Source organism: Schistocerca americana, chromosome 9, assembly GCF_021461395.2.
Source record: "Schistocerca americana isolate TAMUIC-IGC-003095 chromosome 9, iqSchAmer2.1, whole genome shotgun sequence".
NCBI classification, from domain to species: domain Eukaryota; kingdom Metazoa; phylum Arthropoda; class Insecta; order Orthoptera; family Acrididae; genus Schistocerca; species Schistocerca americana.
Genome location: NC_060127.1, coordinates 62,810,253 through 62,833,134, shown reverse-complemented (window position 1 = coordinate 62,833,134; position 22,882 = coordinate 62,810,253). Strand labels below are relative to the sequence as shown.

The window sequence follows — 22,882 nt, the reverse complement described above, 5'->3', positions numbered from 1 at the left end:
CCAGACGAAGCACTTGAAAACTGAAGGGTACCCGTATCAATACGGACGGAGCGCCTGACACATAGCAATGGCTACCTGGTAAAGCTTAACTGCTAAGCCTACGTCTCGAACCAACCTACTGCAGATGTATCGTCATTCATTCGACCTAAATTGTGTCTCATATTACAATGGACCAACTTTGTTTCGATTTGGAGGTGCGGCCTAAAACTTTTCTCTCCCCTTGAATTTCGAGTCTCAAATTTCAGGTGCGGCTTAGATTCGGGAAAATTTTTTTTCCTTGATTTCGAATCTCATTTTTCAGGTGCGGCTTAGATTTGAGTAAATATGGTAGCTCATGTATAATACTACAGATTATTGTCTTCTCAATACCAATGTGGCGCTGTAATCCCTTTAGTGCCCATCTTCTGTCATTCTCCTAGCAGTGGGAAAATCTAGATATGAGCACAGTCCGCCCCACACACCGACAGGCTGCCCAGATCAGCACGTGTCTGCCATTACAGCTCTGCAGCACCTGAATGCATCTTCTCGCTGAGCAGCCATTCAGTATGGTAGAGCAGCATTTCATACCTCTTCCACCAAGCTCCTCATGGCACTGTAACACATTCCTTCCACTGTCAACTGCAATCTGAGAGCACTGTTCAAGTTCGGTAACATCAACCCTGAACTGCCGCTCAATTCACAATGCGGTCTCCCTTCGTGCTTCATTTTCCTGGAAAGGACTGCCATCTAGCATATGTCACATTACTGTGGACTCCTGGGGAGACTCCTGATGCCATGGAATGCATGCAGATTGTAATGTACTATTGTGTACTCTTGCAACTGATGGTAAAACACATTTGTAACGACAAAATTTTTCTTTCTTTTTCTTGTGCCATACCTTTATGGTGGTATTCGTTTTCACCCATCCCCTACACACAATGTTTGCATATGAACTAACTCTCCATCTGCATATTTCAGAATTTAATTTGCTAGCATTTTCAAGATAAAAAACATTGCCATGACATGACCTTCGTATGAAACCGTGTTTCCATGCAGAGTGTCGTGTGGACTGTGACCCACGTGAATTAAGCCCCTTGGCTCAGGTCCTATTATGTTAGAGGTGAGCATGAGGACTCTCACCTTGTATCAAACCAATTTGATTTTCAGTCACAAGTTTGCCTTTGCCATGTGAAGGATAGCTCGGGTGATAAAATTACAAGAGAGTACACAGGAAACTCATTTTGGTCGTTGCAAGAAAGAGACTTTCCATAGGCATAAGAAAGGCAGTGGCAAACATTATCACCAATACAGTTGATTTCAAAATTTAAAAACTTTAATCCTTATTGCAAGGAGTTGGAGAAGGTATCCGACAGCAAGCAATCTGGCTCCTTCACTGACGACATTAACATACCGAAAGTCTTGCAGTTGCTCCAATGAATCCTTTCATTCGCCAGTTCATTCAGCAATGGCCAGTGCAATCTAGTTTGGTAAGTGGAAAAAAAAAAAAATCACATGCAAATACTAATGGGTTGAGTAGCTTTTAAGACCTCTTTGTAGGTATCAAGCACGAATTTACCGACTATCTTTTGTAACACGAAATAAAACCAGACTGTTCAAAGAATTTCTTCAGGCTAAATTGTGTAACTCCATTTGAAGTTTTGTTTTTACAGATACTACCTGTCTCCTAAGAGTGTCCAATTTAGAAATCAGCATGGAAATGCATTCCAGAAGGTAATCCAATTGATCTTTAGACACACTACGCTTTTGAAACCAGCTGGATGTCTATTACTGAGCTTAAATATCAGCTGAAACATTTGGTCCTGATACTCTACTTAGAAGCCATCAGGGTCTTTTCTTCAGATGTTCTTTCCTGTGTGCAAAACTGCCAGCAAAAACACAAGTGACATCAGCTCTAATTTATATGAGGCACACATTCATCGTCTGTCTTTAGTGATAACTCTGCCAGGTCTTCGTACATATGTCAGTCCACGTGAGCTTTCCACAACTGGTCGAGTCACACGCGAATGCCAGTGCCAAAGTGTGGTAAGCTTCTGTATCCACGCCCCATGAGAACACAGCTCGAGAAAAGGTGGGACCGAGGCTTATCATCCCGTGGACAGCAAGGTCATTACAGACCAACTCAGACTGGGGGAGGTAAGGCTGGAAAGTGGCCATGCTCTTTACAAAGGAACCATCCTAGCATTTGCCTTAAGCAATTTCAAGAAACCATGGAAAACCTAAATCAGACTGTCTCTGCAGGGGAATTTCAACCACCAACCTATCAAATGCAGATCCAACATATGACCACTCTACCAGTAAAATGAATTTACACTATGGTATGCATCACATTGGATTGCATCTCTATGAAAAAAAAAAAAAAGAGGCTGAGTGAAGCGTGACTGCACAGCATTCGATTACGCATGGAAGTAGGCACCTATTGCCACCTGGTGCTACTCACAACAAGGCGTCAGAGAAGGTTAAATCTCGTCAGCTGACAGTGGTGTGTGTAACAGCTCGAAACAGCGCTCCCATTTTATGCAATGCATACAGGGCGAAACTAGTTTCTCCCAGCATATAAAATGTTCTAAGAACTCGCAGGAATTCAGCCGGGTTCCATCTTGAACAGACCATTTTTATACAGGTGCTCAACCCTTCAGTTTTGAGGCACAATTAATTATGTACTGCTGCATTTTGACCAGAGAGAGAGAGAGAGAGAGAGAGAGAGATCCCAAGCAGAAAGTAATCAAAAACGTCACATGCTAATTTAATCTCGATTGCTTCCTCGATAACCCTATCCCAATAGCTGACTAAGTTCACACCAGAACTTCTATGTTGATATATTCCACAAGATTACCAGTACCAAGGAAACGTTCTGCTAAAGTAGATTTGCTCAGTTCTCATACACGAGTGTGATGATTATGCTCAATAAAGTGGTCCTTCGCAGTCTGACCAATGAATCATGCAACAACTGCACAAGATACAACAGACTTCCACCTAATGCAAACTGAGATCATCCTTTACAGACCATGCTTTCAGATGGTGGTACAGAAACACACTTCACGCCGTGTTTCCGCAGAATACAATCGCCAGAAATGTTACCTGTGTAAGGTGAAAAGGCGACACTTGGGTGCCATCCTCTTATTTTCACCACTCAGTCGGCACCTTAACACACATCTGATCTGTCTTTCACTATAACTGTTCTCACACTAGGTGACTGAGGTGGGCTAACCCGACTCTCAAACTTTCATGGTCTACGAAGCAAGATACGAAGTACCCCTTCAAAGTGAGCTGGATGGTGTCACTATCAGCCTGAAGATACAAATCGGAGTAAGTTGGCTTCCCACAAACTACATGTCCTAAAATACCATCAACCTTCCTCCCAACCAATACTTCAAAGTAAGGAAGGCAGCCACCATTTTCCATCTCCTTGGTGAAGTAGGTATTCGGGTGGATGAATCTGGCTCTAAAACTGTATATACACACTCATTTCTAGTCAAACAACAAAAGTACCATACACATATTTAAAATAGCATATACGTTTCTACATCACTGACTCAACAACACATTCCTCAAAACTTTTTATAAACAGATTGGCAATAACAGGTCATGAAGGGACTCCCATCACAACTCCACCCGTGTGTTCACTGATCTGACCACTGAATAAAAAGTGGAAGTTGACATGTTGAAACAGGTTAGTAAAATCAACACCAAAACTAATCTCAATTAATGAATCAGACACAGGCATGCGAGTGAAGGGAGAAACCACACAAAAACTGTGGAATTGTTGAAACGTAATCCCTTTAACCGAAGTGTAAGAAATCTGCCTAGTTCTTAATGTGACACACACACACACACACACACACACACACACACACACACACACACACACACAGACACAGACTAAATGGAGATTTAAGTGCTTTGTACAAAATAGCTCCAAGCAATTTTACTGGCAAAAGGCCTCAGCAGATCCCCTTGAGGAAGTTCAGAAGGCCACATAATCTGGAAACGCGCGCACATGCACGCATGCACACAGGACCTATCTCCAGCAGCTCGGAGTGGAATGCAACTGTAACATTCACCGTTTACACTTTTATGTAACTGTCTTTTCGCTGTAACTGTTTGTAACTCAATGTGTCATATTTACGGGTAATAGCAATCTATCCTTTTCCTCATATTGTTGATACACCAACCTGATGTTAGCCCAAGTGATTGTTATGTAAATATAAGTGGTTATGTAAATATAAGTGTGCAAGAATTATGAATCCTGGCCACTTTTCAATGAAGATCATTAGAAATACTTATAAATTCATATTTTGTGTTCTAAATTATCTTCTGAAAGATATAGTCAAAAGGCACAATTGAAGACATTAGTTAGAATGACTTAAATTGATATTACATAGCATAAAGGGAGCTGAAACAATGGAATGTCCAGATATCTTTTAAACTAGTTACACATGGCTTACAATTGCATTTTTCTGCATCCTCCACATAGAAACAAAGCACACTAGCTTAGCGACAATTAACACACAGTTCTACTTACCTTTCTCTTTGGTGTCTTCTTTCTTCTTAGGCTTCCATATCTTTGCTTTATTAATCAAGTATTTGACCTGAAAATAAAATGGAACATAGCTAGATCACAAAAAGACAAAGACCATTCAGTGTTTCATTATACTAGCCAGCATCTGGATTTTCAATGCACAAAATTATCTGTACCAACCTCCCGGTCCAGGAGAGAGATTTTGTCCGTTATGGATTTGACTGTAAGCTTAGGCGTATCAGACAACTTAAGCTGAGCTTGGTCCTCCTCCATCTTTTGCTTCCACTCCTGAAATCACATACCAAGAGCACATTATATTTCAAATGGTAAACAAGACCTGCATTACTGACACTGCATGAGATGTACCTAGAAAGAAGGAAAATTAGGGTTTAACATCCCATTGACATCGAGGTGATCAGACAGCAAGCACAAGCTCTGATAGCTTCGAGGATGGGGAAGGAAAATGGCTTTGCCCTTTCAATGGAACCATCCAGACATTTGCTTGGAGCAAACTGCTTGGTTGGTTGGTTTGTTGAACGGAGGCATGGATGAATGAAAGGGCCAAACTACTAGGTCATCAGGCCTCTTTCCTCAGACAGGTCTACATGAGGAAATCAGAGATGGCCTACCACGCCAAACCCAGGGGAAGAAAATCCGAAAGTCTACCAAAGGTCACCAAAGACTAGATAAGGGATAAAGTAGCAAGGGCAAAGGGAGGGAGGGGGGGGGGGAGACATAGGAAGAAAGGAAGGTGAGGTGCCCTATCTAGGGAGCAGCCTGAAGCATCCCCCTCCCCGCCCCCCCACCACTTACCAGAGGTACCGCACACAGAAACTGGCTAGGAAAGGCTAGCAGCATGGACAGGGCAAGATGAGCACAGAGAGACAAAACATGAACAATTCTAACAGACCATATGAGAGGAGGGAGGAAGAGTAAAAGAGTAGGTAGGGTGAGGTCCGAGGTGGACCCTAAGCCCAATCTGGGCAGAGGAGGCAAGTGTTTTGCCAACACCAAGTGGACGTCTGTTTCCAGAATACAGATCTCAAGAGCCATCTTACTGGTAGCCAGTTTGCCTATGCTATCAGCGATTTCATTCACCGGGACTGCAAAGTAGATCAGGGTCCGGCAATTTAGGGGAATGACAGAAGATCTAAACCAGGATGGTTGGACACTAATTTGAACACAGTGAGCCCACTGTGCTGACCACTCTGCCACCTCGCTCGCTATGTACCTAGAGCTAACACCAAAGGTATTCACAAAATGTAACATACAAAGCATAAGGAAGTAAGTAAACTGCATACAGAGTCACGTTTCTCTGTGGGTGAGCACTGTCATGCAAAACAACTACACCAGTACTTGAGAGAACTCTCTTTGATCAAATTTTCTCAGTTTTCTTAATGTCTCACAGTAGGCTCCAGCGTTTACTGTGACTGCAAATTCGATAAAATCCACAAACACTATTTATTACAAAGGTGTATACAACATTGAGACAACAGTAATGATCACATTACGTGTCAGTGCTAAGTAACACAGCTCAATGAAACTTCGACCGTACAGAGAGCTGCTGAAGTAGCACAGAGGTTAACTGACAGAAATACGCATTAAGATGAACAAGAATGACACTTATTTGTAAAAAATAATTACACTGAAGACACTGCAATTTATGATGATCTCTAGGAGATTATCAAAGGTAGGAAATGGTTCTTAATAGGATGACTTGTCATCACAGATGGTAATACATACAGTGCAGAATGCTCACATATTGGCAGAAGGTTGCTGAGCATTCTTGTGGTAGGGTGTTACCACCAATGCAGTTGACAACTGCTGGGTGGTTTTGGTGGATGTAGATGTGTTGAAATACGTATCCCCAATGCCTCCCACAGAGGCTTGATGGCATTACAAGTTGTTGGGGAAACGGGCAGACCAGTCCATTTGCCTAATACCCTCTCATTCCGAGAGCTGCCCCACTGGCACTGTTTTATGTGGTTGTGCAGTATCACCCATAAAAATGAAGTCGCTGCCGAACGCAACCTTGAAAAGATGCACATGACTGAATATAGTGTACACAGACCAGTCAACGTTACTGTGACACTGTACTCTTTCCCCGTGTGTGTCTTTTCAGGGTTGCATTTGGCCCTGACTGTTTTTATGAATGACAATGCGCGACTGAATCTAACAGTGCAGGTGTAGAACACTACGAACGAGAGGATATTCGCTCAATAGACTGGCCTGCCCTGCCCCATGTTTAGCCATGTTTTTCATTTGTAGTGCCCATTTTGTAACACGGTGTAGGGAGTCTGAATGCTCCATTATGTAAAAACTAAGGTCGCCTGAGCTGCTGCAATAAATAGTACCTATTCTGTTTAACATACTTTTAATCCTGTGATTTCCATTTTACAGAGGTTTCAAAAATAAATTAAAAAAAAACTCATTTTGAATATCATCTTTAATACCTTTCCATTCTTTCTGCAATGTGTAACAAACAACAAATCACTCAAGCCTTCTGGTACATAGATGCACCGCATGGCTTACCTTTGTTTCCTTTATGACCTTCTCCAGTGTTTCGAGTTCCACAGATGTAAATATTTCTGAACCGTTCTTTGCACCATCTAGGAACTTTGAGCTCATTTCTATTATTTCACCAAGAGAACTGAGTGCAGTCGGTCGCTCTTGATGTTCCCAGACACGGCGGAACAAGGGCCGTGTCAACTGCTTTAGCTCCGACAATTTGTCCTCGTAAGCCTGCGCATCTGCATCCGAGCCATCTTCGTACAACCAGTCCGACACCTGAGTGGAAAAAAATGAGTTCAAAATTCACCACCTATGGATGTATGAAGTTGCCGCTGCCATAACGAGTACTTAAGAAAGTGCTTCTGTCTTTATATTTATTGTTTTGGCTGTGGTAATACTGCAACTTTAATACTGTTCCAAACCTATACATTCACACTTTGTATACTACTACTACTACTACTAATAATAATAATAATAACAATAATAACATAACAACAACAGGAAAGAAACACAAAGGGGAACATGGAAAAAAATTCATGAAGTATGGAACGCATCATTCTAAATTAGCTGCTGAAAGGCTGCCTATTTCAAGTGAGTAAGAACACAGTGGGCTTAAGTTACTGAACAGATGCACAAACAGCAGCTTTAAAATCTGAAGCAGTATGTCTACATCATCATCTCATTATTCCATAAAGCAATAGTAGTTAGAGATATTAATTACACACTAATCAATGATGTTTGATTTGGTTTGGTTTGTGGGGCGCCTTTTATTATGCTAGGCTCACTGCTTTTCAGGAATGCTTCAAACTCTGGCACTTTATCGTAAATGTTTTGCCAGTTAACTACTAGAATTTTAAACTCTCGCTTTGGGAAGGAGGAGGCATTCTTTTGGACCTCACGCACATTTCCAGGTCTACTATAGCTGCCGTTATTTGAACTGGATGGAGAGTCACCTAATCAAAAAAATGCTCGTGTACAATCCTCACACAGTCAGCTACCTGGATGGTTGCCACCAATGTGTAGTACAGGGGGCCCTAAAGTTGTCAGCCCTACAGCATAAGTCCAGGATGTTGCAGCCTAGCTTGTCACATAGCCCGGAAGTCTCCAGGTTAGTCCTTCTACTTGACTCATGTCATCGAACCTCCTGCCCCCCCCCCCCCCCCCCCCCCACCCACCTCAGAATTAATAACTCTCAGCTAAAATAAGAGTTCATTCAGTGTAACACAACAAGATTATGTCACGACTCAGTTACACTATTTAAAGCCTGGTGATCATCTCACTGTGTTCGGAGACTGAATACAATGTTAATGTGTTAAGAGACTGAATACAAATGTTAAATAAAAAATTTATATGACCAGAGACAAAATACCACATTCAAATAAATTTTTTAAATTGTTTAAAACCTGTGGTACGTACCTCTGCACAGGTTTGCTTGATTTTCTCCAGCTCCTCCTCCGTTGCAGCTGCTTGGTACTCATCTGCATACAACTTATTTTGTGCATCAAAAACAAAACTCTCCAGGGCATTGAGGGCACTCTCACGGCGCTTTCTCTGTTCGTCAAATTCGTTCAGGGACTCCAATCTGTGTATGAAAGGCACAATAACAAAGATTTTGGCACAAAACCAGAAATATGCAGTTCAACAATGATGCTGCAGCACTCTAATACAAGAGACTGAAAGAAAATCCTCCTATAAAGGACATGTGTCAACCCCTTGGTACATAAGCAAAATGAAGAATACACCTAATGATCTACTGAGGGGACACCGCCTCATTTCCGTATCACTGACTCAGACATTTGTCAGTACTGTTGTCCTTACCCAGTATCTTTGAATAGATACCTCCAAATTTAAACAAAGGAAAACTCAAGATGGATTTTTTTTCGATGTGCCTGTGTCACTAAATGCCTCCTCTATGAGGTGAGTAGCAATCTATCCATTTACTATTGTTAGCTCCAAATTTGACTGTTCAGATGAATGCCACTGGTGCAATTCAACTATTCCCCCCACACAAAATGTCTGCAATTATTCACTATAATGGTGATGCATTAAATTAGTGTCAATTTGTTAATACAAAACATGACAAATCTTTAACAATCATGTTTTTGTTGTCCCTTCCCTCCATTAAATTTATTATTTCCTCATGCATCAGAATATGTCTTATGCAGCAATTCCTTCTTTTAGTCCAGATAATAATTTTCGAGAACTACACCTACACCTATTTAGCTACTATCTGAAATCCAGAAAACAGAGTTAAGGAAAAATACAAGTTGCAATACCACTGAAACATGACATGTGAGAGAAGAGGAAAGCTGAAGACGGCATCCATCTAATATTTTGACATTATGAAATAGAAACAGTCAGCTTCAAAACATTAACACTATGGTATATTTTTAGCTCACATTCTCTGTAAGGTGTAGACATACTGAAAAGCTTTCACCAGTGATGCTATCAACTACTACAGTGACTCATGTCATACAATCACATATTTCAACCATTAAATTTCAGGACTCTTTTTGGTGGGTGAAAATATCACACTACAGTGAAAAATAGGGGTTTTCATTTGGGGGTGTAAATATAATTACAGATTACGTAATTTAGAACTGGGGAGTGGGAAGCAGCAGTGTCATGACACACTTGCCCCTTTCTACACCTCTGACTACTCTACAAATCACCACAACTTTCAATGTACATACATAAATTAGGACTCCAGGTTGGAAAACCAACAATATAAATGAAAGGATAGATCGCTACTCTAAAGATGCATGTTTGGTTGCAGACAGGCACAGTGAAAAGACTGTCATATATTAAGCTTTCTTCAGAAACTGAAATGCACACACACATTCATTCACACAAGCAAGCACACCTCACGCACACATGACCGACATATCTGGCAGCTCAGATCAGAATGCGAACAGTCTTTTCATTGTGCCTGTCTGTAACTCAATGTGTCATCTTTAGGGAGTGCAGCATTCCATCCTTCTCCTTGTATTGTTAATAAATTAGTATTTAAACAGACTAGGTATGCTGCCTTAGAGGAATAGAGACTTATCTTTTAAACTACTACTACTACTACTATTCAGCCTGTGGTCACACAATTGATATCACAATAAGTTTGGGTTTCAAGACAGAAACAGAGGGATAATTTAATTTTGTAATTTAGTTTCCTAGTATTTTACTCATTTCTGTTCACGTTAATCGGCACCACATCATCCAATCCAAACTGCTACAGATAGAAACTTTAAATTTGGAGAATGTGTGGATCTTTTACTGTAGGCATCATTCAAGATGGAATTTTTTGAAATTGCAGCCCTAAGGGGGTGAAATTGGGACTGAAGATTTTTTTTTTTTAATATATTACTATTAAGGCAATTTGGAAGCTAGACCTATAAAAACTGGTATTTGGTTTCTTGGTCACAAATAAAGAAATACATGTTTCAGCATTTTTGGAAATTTAACCCTTGGGGATGAAATAGTGGGGGAAAGCTTTTTTGGAAAATATATCATTATTAAAGAGCTACTAAAGTATATTGAAAGCTGTATTTGTGGACACTGGTATTACACTTCTTAGTTAAAAAAAGTGTTTCAGTGTTTCTGGAAATTGAACGCCTATGGGGGTTAGAGGATGAGACTTATGAAAATATTTTATTATGAAAGCATTTTTAAAGCTAAACCTATGAAAAGTTAAATCTGGTTTCTCAGAGAAAAAATTATATATTTGTTTCACTGTTTTTGGAAATTCAACACCTAAAGGGGGTGAAATGGGGCCAGACTGATTCACTGACTCATCACCAAGCCACAGAGGATAGAAACTTTAAATTTGCAGAGGATGTGGGTCCTATACTAAAAGCATGGTAAAGGAAGATATTGTCCAAAATTCCACTTCTAAGAGGGTGATAGGCTTTTTGAAAGTATGTCACTATTAAAGGAATTTTGATGCTAGAACTATGAAAACTGGTATTTGGTTTCTCTATAAGAAAACAAAAATGTGTGTTTCAGCATTTTTGGAAATTCAACCACTAAGGGGGTATAAAATAGTGGGTGAAAGTTTTTTAAAATAATTACTAAAGAACTACTAAAAGATTTTTTAAGGCTACATCTATGACAATTGGTGCTTTACTTCTTGGTTACAAATTTTTAAAATATCCATGTTTCAATGTTTCTGGAAATTCAAGCCCTACAGGAGAGCAATAGAAGATGAAAATTTTTAAGAAAATATTTCGTTACATTGAAAAAAAATTTAAAGCTAAATTTATGAAAATTTTTTTCACTTCTAGGTTAGAGATCAAGAAATGTTTGTTATGTGGTGAAAGCTGTTATGGAAATATCTCCACTAGAATGCTAAAGGCACGATTAACAAAAACTTTTGACTCCAGCTAGCAGAATCGCTTTTCAGTCAGAATTACATTTGGGAAAGACCAAGCTTTTATGGCCTTCATTAGCATGGAAAGCTTAGAAGATGTTGCAACTTGTGAACATAAAAACTTGATTAAATAAAAACAAAAAAATATCTGCAGGCTATACAGTTTACACTAGAAAGCAGCGGGTGCTGAGCTAGTAATACAAAAAAATAACTTCAAAAATCAAAGTAAAAAGAAGCACCTACAATCAAACTTACTTTACTTATGCTTATTTTCAGTCATGTGACTTTGCCTGCAGGGGTAGAAATTTACAAGACAATTCCAATGACCACGTAAGATATCCAGTTACAAATGTGAATTGTGTCATCACTCATACTAACCTATATCTTCCAGAAAATCCACAGCCACATTTTTACACCACCCCAGAAACCCAGCACTGGACGAGACATACAGACAACGAGAACATGTAGAGGAGTAACAATACCAAGGTGAGACAGGCGAGATACAGAGCACTCTCCTATTCCATCTCGTTACACATAGCACCAGCATTACTTACTTCTTGATCGATGACTCGAACTGCTCGCTATTAAGAGCTGGCACACCGCTCTTTTCTTCTGCTGCATTGATTGGCTCTTTCAGCAAAATTATTTTAGGCTTCTTTTCCGTCGGCTTCGTTACATTTTTCGCATCTGCCTTTTCAGCACCCTCTTTAGCATTTTTCTCCTCCGTTTCGGATTTCTCTCCAGCCGATTTCTCGTCGTCAGACTTTTGCTCTTTCCCTTCACCTTCTTGTCTGGCAGCGTCTCCTCCCCCTTGACCTTCCTTTCCCGAACTGTCTTCACTTTGCTTCTCTTCTGCTTTCTCATCCTTTTCTTGCTTTTGCTCATCTTTCTTCTCATCAGAAGCTATTCAAAGGAAAAAAGTTTTTCAAATTATGTTACAATTTAGATACGACAACTGCAGAATTTTATGTAACACTAATTTTCAGAAATATTACCCTTTGGTACTTTGCATTCCTTATCTTCACAATAAATACTTAGAGAACCAAGGCAGTCAAAGCAGTTAAACTTTTTATTTTCCACTTACATAACTTCTTGGACTTTCTGTGTTTACTGATAAAATTCTACACAAAAGAATGAGTAATGTGCAATAGCTTTATGCAGTACTGGAATGGAACAACAAGGGTCACATAATGCAATTGCTGTGGGCACTGAAGTGTGGATACACCGAAAACAATGTAGCAGTCTACATGCTGCCCCTTCCATTCTTCTGTGTTTTAATCACTACACCAAAACTCCAAATTTGCATTTCAAGGCCAGTAAGGGAAGGACATATGACAAAATGATGACTTCTATTTAGGTAAATATGACTAAGCAATGAATGTGTAAATGTATACTGTTCTGTACGTAAAATAAGGGAAAGCCCACCCCTCATCTACTGATGCGTGAAGCACAGAAACATGTAAAAGAAAACAGTATTCCTACAGGCTTTTGAGCTGCTCCTCTTCTTTTAGGAAAAGGACACGCATTAACACACGCAATTGCACAGACACCAAAACATATACTCCCACAGCTATAGCGAGACTGATTATTTGTTATAATTAAAACAGCTGCAGTTGTAGGAAGGCAAGTTTTCCACCATTCCAACCAACCTCAGCTGGCTGTGAAGTTAGGATCACCATCGAGTAGTTTGCCGTTCGAGTTTAGCGCCTTTTCCTACATGATCGGATATCTGAACAGCACACTCTCCACACTGAACCCAACAAATAAATTATGCATCATCATGATTTTTTTTTTTACCACACCCCAGTTCTGCAAACTGTTGAATGATCTGTTTGAAGCAGAAATCTTTAATTTATTTTCAGTTCTCCTTGTAGTCTGAGAAGTTATGTTGCTATACAATATATTGCTGCTAAGCTCTTCAGCATTTCTCATTTGTCTATCCTGTTTAGTGCTTTCCTTTCTTTCACTCTGAAGCCATCTCTCTCTCTCTCTCTCTCTCTCTCTCTCTCTCTCTCTCTCTCTCTGTCACACATACACACACACACACACACACACACACACACACACACACACACACACACACACAAAACATAGGGATAAAATAACATTACAGGTACAGCTTCTTATAACGAACATATCCACAGCGACAGTAATAATAGTAGTTGAACACATTGGACCAGTGATCTCTGTGCTACCTTCAATGCCGACATAACTGTGTGTATACTGTACCGTACCAATCTTATACTGCACATTTGTGCAAGCTTGGCGGGAGATGGGGGGGAGGGGGGGGGGGGAGTCCAGATCAGCAAAGGACAGATAAATGAGGTTCTTATGCACATGGAGATATTTACAAGACTACTAAGCTTATCCAGCTATGAAAGAGAGAGAGAGAGAGAGAGAGAGAGAGAGAGAGAGAGAGGAAAAGGACACACACACACACACACACACACACACACACACACACACACACACACACACACACTTCAGACTCTCTCTCTCAGCAGAATACCTGAAAACAAAGAGAGACCGCAGTGTACAACAACCATTTCAAAGTAAGGTTTTACATGTAATAAATGTCCACTGTTAACAATTGCTGAAGATGATGTTAATGTTTGAGAAACAACTCCCACAAAAGAGCAATTTAACTGAAAAACTGCATTACCGCACTGGCCAGCCATGTAAACAACCGATATTGAGCAATGTATGAGCGTGGACACTACTGTGATAAAAGCGTTAATTACTGACATTTTTACAACTCCTTAAACCCACATCCGTACTTTTACTGGCTGACTTGCACAGTACCTGTTCGACATATAAAAAAGCTTGCCAGCTGCAGCAGGGCTACTTACAGGTGAAGAGCTTGCTGATGGTGCTGCCAATCTTCGATAGTGTCCCCTCGGCGTCGGCAGCCTCAGCCTCCTGCTCCTCAGGGGAGACTGTCTTCTCCAGGGCGAGCTCCACTCCAGACAGCTGCAGCACGCCGCTCTCGTCCATCGAGAAGTGCGCCTTTATACCCTTCGATTCCACTCCGTGCGAGTCCTTGTGCTTGGACAGTGCCTCGCTCACCCCAGTAAGGTCCACACGACTCAGGTTGAGCGAACCGAGGGCTCTGAAATAATGACGACAATGAATGTGAAGTACGGTTATCTAACTACCCACACACAGATAAACATTAATGCTCTTTGTGAATATTGTTACTCTAGCATCTGAACTGTACGAAAGTACTGTGTTTGGGCAGTAGCACTTCCACTGCCACAGCAAAAAGTTCAGCCACATTCAAAGGCTATATCCTACACATGAATAAAGCTAGAAACTTGGCGTCAGTTCTAACTTAACACTAACTAAAAGTTGACCTTGGTGGCACTTTTACACAGCCAGTTTAGTTACCAGTAGAGGCATCACTTGTTCGTTCATTACCCAGTTTTTCCCCACGAACGCGAAAGTGTGCCAAAAATATCATTTTTCAGCAAAACGGAGCACCACCTTGGTAACTGCAGTTAAGAGCATTTCTCAACACTGAGCTTCCTCAATAACAGATCAGCCGTAATAAGTGAATCTTATTACTCTATTCCTAAGTACCTCAGAGTTATTCTCTATAAGAATCTGGCATTTGAGGAGCAACGTGACTAACGTCTCGGTACAAAACAATATCTTACGAAAACTCGACGTTGCGAGTTGACGAGCGAGGCGTCTCAGGTTCCGGTAGCTGACTTTAGCCTGTTGTTACTCAGGAAGAGAGTATGCTCGCCCCGTGTGATACTAATCTCACCACACTTGAGATGTTTCTTGATGCCACCAGGTGACAGGATTCTCACTTTAGACTCCAATCGAGAAGACTGAAGTTCTGGATGGGATAGCGCCCAGCCCTGCCCCAATGATACACTGGTAGCAACAGCCAAATCCAAATGGAGCAAAATTGACGATGACGATACAGACCTAAGTCAGTGACACAAACCTGTCAGGCAACATCTTTGCAGCTGGAGAAGCTTTAGCTCTAGTATCACTGCCCTAGTGAGGTGACAGACAGTAGATACTTAGACACTGCCAGGACACATGAGAAACAGGATACAATACCATCATAAGAGCTGCTAATCCCCTGGTAACAGCCCAACAAGTAGGTAATTAAACACTTAACTGCCACTGTACAGGAACTGGCCAAAGTAGAACTGCCATGTGGAAGTTGGGGGGTTGGAGTGAGAGTTGGGGGGAATGGTAAGCTGGTCGGATTTTCTGAATCTCAGTAATTATCGTATGTATATAATAGAGGGAAACATTCCTCGTGGGAAAAATATATCTAAAAACAAAGATGATGTAACTTACCAAACTAAAGTGTAGGTATGTTACACACACACACACACACACACACACACACACACACACACACAATTCGAGCTTTCGCAACCCACGGTTGCTTCATCAGGAAAGAGAGGGAAAGACGAAAGGATGTGGGCTTTAAGGGAGAGGGTAAGGAAGAATCCCGGGAGCAGAAAGACTTACTTAGGGGGAAAAAGGGACAGGAATACACTCGCACACACGCACATATCCATCGGCACATATGGGCACACAAGCAGACATATCAACATTTACATAAGGAATTTGTGTGTGTGTGTGTGTGTGTGTGTGTGTGTGTGTGTGTGTGTGTGTGTGTGAGTGTGAGTGTCTCTATCAACATACGAACGCTTTTGTTTGGTAAGTTACATCATCTTTGTTTTTAGATATAATTATCGTACGTCATTCATTTGCAAAAACTAGTTACATTACCTCATCCTCATTAATTGTTTCCCTCCTGCATTTCTATTACTGTAAAATTCACAAATAATGTGTGGACTACTTACCGTATCTCGTGTTCAGGAAGACTATCAAGGTCCCCATAGCCTACATAGAACGAAAAGTCATTCATATGCTTATTGAATGTGAGCACTTTCTTCTGCGGATAGGGATTCATCGGGCCAAAGAGGGTTCGACGAATCTGTTTTGTTCCAGCACTATTTTCTAATTCTCGTTCAAACACCACCTGAAAGAAGAGCAATTACACAACACTTACATAAGGAATTTGTGTGTGTGTGTGTGTGTGTGTGTGTGTGTGTGTGTGTGTAATTATCCACGTACACTTTAAAAAAAAAAAAAAAAAAAAAAAAAAAAAAAAAAAAAAAAAAAAAAAAAAAAAAAAAAAAAGCAAGGGTACAAAACCTTAAGTATATTGCAACAATTCTAATGAATATTTTTCTCTAGAATACATTAGTACAAATATCTCATTTTTTACCACCAGAAGGCTATATTGTGTCCCAAATCCTACTGTTTATCATCCCAGAAATACTTACTGTCTATTCACTTCTGGGTACAAGCGAAGACTCTATCCTTGTAATGCATTCACAGCCAATTTTCTGTCTATATTTTTTGCTTTGCCCTCTTCCTATAATCTAGTCTCATAAGCTCTATTCATTTAAAACTGTTTTGACTCTCAGGAAAATGCGAAACATTGTCAAGAAAAAAGTGAGTGACGAAAAAGATAAATTTGAAAATTACTTCCCAGTACTGACCGGAAAGCCAATGATAAGGAGCACAGCGTCTTACGTGTAATTTTGTAAGTAATTTCAGTTTCTGACAAGTATTGTGCAAAGTAGTGCAGTGCTCTTTGAAATGTGACATGCAACATGTTTTGTAAATTCAGTAAACAGTAGTTTCCCTTAAAAGCATATATTCTGGATTATCCTTTTTATAATGTAATTTTAAAAATCTTTCCTTATCTTCCATCCTTCCAGATCTGCAATATGCTCTCCAAGCTTGGCTTCTGCTTTCTGGTTGCTGATAATTTTCTTTAAATGTAACAGCACCATGTTTTACATGATAGGCAACACCATTTTTTTATCATCTCACTACCATACTGAGAAAAGTCAGGTACACAATGGAAGCAATTGGTACCACAACAACAATACTAACAAATGTTTTTCCTCCTATAGGTCTCAAATAAAAATTTGTGAGCACTGGAAAAAATTGCCACCTGCTCTATATCAATGGGATGAATGCAAAAATAACAAAGCAAACACTGCCTTACAACTACAATACTAACTTGACTACAATATTTGGAAAAACATAGTGGCACCATTTGCATTTTATTTTCAAACACCATGGCCAGTTTCAGACACCAAGGCCATTTTCGAATACTGTGTATCACAGATTGTAAGATGCACCTTAGTTTTTCTGCAATTATTTTTCAAAAACAACATTTTTACCTTTTTCATTATTAGATTGCAAAGCCACACTAAAAATCCCTTAGTTTATAATACCAAACTGACCTTTAAAAGTCCCTAAAAATTGTCATATGAACTTTCTTCTTCTTCTTCTTCTTCTTCTTCTTCTTCATCATCACTGTCCTATTCATATATACGATGGTCTTCATTGCAATCGAAGGCGTTACTTATGCCACACTTTTTGAAAGATTTAATAATAATAAAAATAATAATAATAATAATATTTATTCAACATCGAATAATCAAATACAATCCCTAGAAATAATACAGTTTCAGGACATCATACAGATTATTCTTCTGAATACGTCAGTTTATAAATTACAAACTAAAGATCTATTTGTATTAATAAATTTTACATTTTGATGGATTTTACATTTGGTAGTAGACAATCACGATATTACAAATACTGTTTTTATCAACATTATATTAGTTGTAGGTTACTTAAAACTATGAGCTTGGCATACTTATGAAGCACTTTTCATATGGATATAATACTCGTCTAGGGAATAAAAAGGGTTTTCAATTAGAATTCTTTTTAGCTGATCTTTTAATTTGTTAGTGGGAAGGGCTGTGAGACTTTTTGGTAGGGCATTGGCTAGCTTCAGCCCAGCATGAAGTGCATTTTTTTCATATAAAGCTGTTCTGTGGCTATTTACATAGTATCTGAACTTTTGCCTTGTATCATACTGGTGCAGGTCACAGTTGAAATTTGGATTTATTGTTTTCACACGCAATATAACTTTCAATATGTATACACCTATAATGGTAAGCACACCTAATTTTGGGAACAGATTCCGACATGATTCTCGAGGTTTGGCACCACAAATAATTCTGATAACTTTTTTCTGTAGTATTAATTATGTACTTAGGTTGGCTTGAGTTGTTGCACCCCATATTTCTACAGCATAGTTTAAGTTTGATGAGGATAGGGCATGATAAGCAGTTTTTAGTACACACATGTCCTTACAATATTTGCTAATCATATTTATAGCAAACACATTCTTCGACAGCTTACATGCTAAGGAATCAATATGCATGTCCCATTTGAGGCTGTCCTGGATTGTAATTCCCAAGAACTTTGTCCATTTTTCCTTTTTTACAATGTCATTTCCTATGGATAATTTCATGTCAAATTCTATTTGTTTCCTTGTGTTAAATTCCATCATTGCAGTCTTTGAAGCACTTACATTTAGATGGCTTTCATTAAAATACTTGACTATTTGATTAGTTACACTGTTGCACTGTACCTCCAGACTCTCATAGTCTGTGTTTACACACTATTGATGTGTCATCTGCATACAATATTTTTGTACAGTTAGGAGAACAATACTGTATATCATTAACATAAATCAAGAAAAGGAGGGGTCCCAAGACAGAACCTTGAGGCACTCCATATTTGATATCAGTAATTTTAGATTTGTAAGACCCACTGTTTCTTTTAAGCATGACAAATTGTTTTCTATTGCTCATATACGATTTTATTAGCTCATAGCCAGTTCCTCTGATACCCAGGTTCCACAGCTTGTCAAGTAATATGGTGATGTTGACACAATCAAAAGCTTTTTCTAGATCAAGGAACACTCCAGTTACATACTCTTTGTTCTCTATGGCCACTATTATTTTGTCTATTAATTGTGCTGCTGCTACTGATGTTGACTTGTTTTTCATAAAGCCATTCTGATTTTGAAATATTAAATTGTGTTGACTCAGGAATGTCATTAGTCTAGTATAAATAACTTTCTCAACTACCTTAGAAAATGCAGGTAAGATTGAGATGGGGCGGTAGTTTTCAATTTTAGATTTATCACCATTCTTGTGAATCGGGGTTACTTGTGCTGTCTTTAGACTATCTGGGAAACAACCTGATGCAATTACATCATTTACTGCTGTGGCCATGGCATCAGATATGTTGTCTATGCATCTTTTCAGTGTACTGATAGACAATCCATCATAGCCTGCTGATTTTGTATTTTTTTAATGACATTACTATGTTTTTGACTTCCTTGTTATTGGTTGGGGCCAAGTATATGGTTTGTTCGATTGGAATGCCCCTATATAATAATAATAATAATGTTATCTCACTCTAGACCATGCCTGTTTTATCTCCTGACACACTTGTTTCGTTGTAGGTCATTTTAAAGGTCAAAGTTGGAATTGTGAAGTAAGTCCAGAATAACAGCAAGCTCTGTATTTCCCTGTCTCAATTTCTCTTTAACAGAATTTTTCAAGTGACTACCAAACTGATCTAGCACGAGAACACTTCTTCAATTAAACACCTTTTCCTTCTTTCCCACACTCTGTTAATACGTAATTTCATACCAGCCTCATCTGTTCAACCCATGTCATGTACACCACCACCACCACCACCACCACCACCACCACCTGGTGGTATTTCAGAAGGTTCTCCCATTGTTTTTCACTTCAAAATGATCACAGGGTTAAGTCTAGCACCATCAGAACATCAAAGGACAGCATTGTAGTGCATTTTTTCATGTCCAACAGTTTTTATAGTTTGAGTTTTAGCACCTTTCAAAGCAACAGTTCTGTTATGCAGAACATAAAATGTCAGAAGAGTTTTGTTCACATTCGCTACTTGGCTTAGTTCCACACTGGCTTTCTTTTGAAGTTGGCAAATAAAGTGATGGAAAGATATTTTCTCTTCATCCTCTTGTGGCATTTTCTGACACATTTAGGTTTTGGTTCACATGCTATGTCCATGACACTTTATAAATGTGTAGCATCAACCAGCTCCACCGTTACAGTCTTAAGTTCCACTGTAGTGCTAACTTGAAAAGTGCGTATTTGAATCATTTCTGCATTAATTCTAGTGCCATTTTGAAAGTGTCCTTTAATCCATTTCAATACGTTATCTTCTAGTTTTGGCCATTTTGCATTCAGTCATCTATTTACACATTTAGTCCTGCCATTCCTCCCCCCCCCCCCCCCCACCAGTTCTCCTTTACTAGTCCACCAATCACAAATGGTTTTTCCTGTTGGTGTAGGACTAAAACGCCACTTGACTGCTGTTTCCATGCTCTGCATGTGCTATTACTTTCAATTTATAGCCTGCATCATATGAATACCTTTTATTTTTTGCATTATAAAACTAGCTACTAACAAAATATTTTACTGTTGCCAATAACCCAAATCACTTTCAAATCAAGTTCACTAGCAGACTGCAATAACACATCATAGACTAGACAGTGTTCTGGGTTTCTGATGGCACAGCAGGAGGTAGACAGCATTAGCAAGCTTGTGAATTGCCACAATCCATGCGTATCACTTCAGTGTACGGCTGCTGCTTGCTGATTCCAATGTTGCCAGATAGGGATAGGTTTCCCACAGCATCAAATATATGGCCATTTTTAAGACTTGTGGGAATTTTAAACCGAACGCTGGACATTTTAATATTAATTTCAAGTATAAGATGCATTTTAATTTCGAAGGCAAATTTTGTATGAAAAAACTGCATCTTATAGTCCATAAAACGTGGTAGTTATCTGAACAATAATGAAAAGCAAGGTAAAAATAGGGTAAGTAGTAGTAGTAGTAGTAGTAGTAGTAGTAGTAGTAGTAAAGGAAACTGTGTCGCCGACGGGAAAAGTGCGAGCTACTATAGTTTTCTTTGGTTCTTCGTGCAGTCTCAGAAGATAAATGGAAGCTTGCTGTCTTCTCTTTCAGACTATAATCTGGTAAAAATTACGTGATAGCTGACACTTCATACGTTGTAGTTAGTTTCCACCAATGAAAGTAGTTAACATCATGCCCGTACCATTCGCTGTTGCCGAATTACCACAACAATTAATTCACTTCCAATTCCATGTCTGGCTTTCTTTCTTACTGTGTTTTGCTTTCACCGTTAGAACTGAAATCCTACTGCAGAATAAATTTTTCTGTCTCGAGTTTACTCATACAGGGTAGTCAAGTGTCGTGAACAAAGCAATCGATTCGGCCACAGATTGTTGATCGCAGTTTTCTCAGTTAAACTGCACACCACAAGATTGTGGTTAGTTTAGGGCTACAAAACCCATCGTCTACCTCAGTTCAGCCATTGGTCACTTAAAAATTGTCTGTCAACAGAGCACCTTCCATTTCTGTCATAGCTCGCAGTGGCCCCCTTCAACATTGGTCCACAATTACACACACAGTAGCGATAAGCGAGAGACAAACTGTCACGTAATTTTAATTGGACTATAGTATCTGAGCCAAGCTCACCTGGATGGGGAAGAGGACGGCATCCTTAGTGAGGAACTTCTTGACCTTGAAGCCAGTGCTGAGGTCAGCTGCCTTGTAGACGGCTCCTAGAGCTGCCGCTTCGTCCGTGTTGATGCTTTTCCCCAGCTCGAGGCCCACCGCTGCTGCCAGCCGCTCCTGCACCTTCGGCACGCGTGTCCCAGCCCCCACAAGGATTACCTGCAATTACAAAACCGATCATACATCTCCTCCTGGGGTACCACTTCGCCCGAGCCGAGGTGTCTACTCTCGGCCGTATGGAGTGTCATCATGTCAGGAAATGTTGGTACCACGAGAAGTGCCAGGAAGGTTCGATCGTGCAAAAATGTCCCTATAGATTTAAACAAATCTCGCATCGGCACTACATCGTATGACCGTTGTCTGCAAGTTGATGTCGAGGAAAGGAACAAAGGAGTTACTTGTAGCACTACAGTGTGGGAAGTGAGTACCGAGATGTGAATCCTGATGTCACAGGCACAGTGCTTCCTCGTGTGTCACGTCGTTAAATACATTACTGTAATAAGACCTTTCTCGACGGTACAAAACTACTACACACTGTATATGGCAGCAGTCCAAACACTCCATTGCATTATTAATACTAACCTATGCAGATGAAAGCGAATCAGACGTTTGGCTGATGCTAGTCTCTGACAAATTATGAGAAATGATTCACTGTATCCTGGCCCACAACTCTCGCCCTCATCCACGCAGCTGTTCAGGTACAAAGAAGAGAGAGGCCGAGGCAGCAGTCGTGTGTGATGTGCTTGCTTGTCTAACATATGTGCGCATTTCTCTTCTGAAGAAGGCTATGGCCAAAAATTTATATGTTACAATTTTCTCACTGTGCCGGTCTGCAAATCCATGTCATCTTTACCGTCATTATGTTACTGCAAACACAGTCAATTTAAACAAAAGTTAAGGATGACACATGCTCAACCTGTTACTGATTAATGCATGCAGATGCACAAATGTATGTCCTTCTGATAATCCACCCCCCCCCCCCCCCTT

The 22,882-nt window shown here is 39.8% G+C and overlaps 1 protein-coding gene across 3 annotated transcripts in view; it reads right to left on the bottom strand.

Moving 5' to 3' along the window:
- Positions 1 to 22,882, bottom strand: part of LOC124550935 (hypoxia up-regulated protein 1) — a 99,177-nt gene that overhangs the window by 24,117 nt on the left and 52,178 nt on the right. For all 3 annotated transcript variants that reach the window (XM_047125742.1, XM_047125741.1, XM_047125743.1), the window contains exons 8-15: positions 21,857 to 22,054; positions 16,226 to 16,404; positions 14,240 to 14,499; positions 11,945 to 12,293; positions 8,447 to 8,612; positions 7,052 to 7,306; positions 4,700 to 4,807; positions 4,523 to 4,589 (exon numbers count right to left, since the gene is read on the bottom strand). In XM_047125742.1, coding sequence (XP_046981698.1) covers positions 4,523 to 4,589; positions 4,700 to 4,807; positions 7,052 to 7,306; positions 8,447 to 8,612; positions 11,945 to 12,293; positions 14,240 to 14,499; positions 16,226 to 16,404; positions 21,857 to 22,054 — 1,582 coding nt within the window. The remainder of the gene's footprint in view (positions 1 to 4,522; positions 4,590 to 4,699; positions 4,808 to 7,051; positions 7,307 to 8,446; positions 8,613 to 11,944; positions 12,294 to 14,239; positions 14,500 to 16,225; positions 16,405 to 21,856; positions 22,055 to 22,882) is intronic.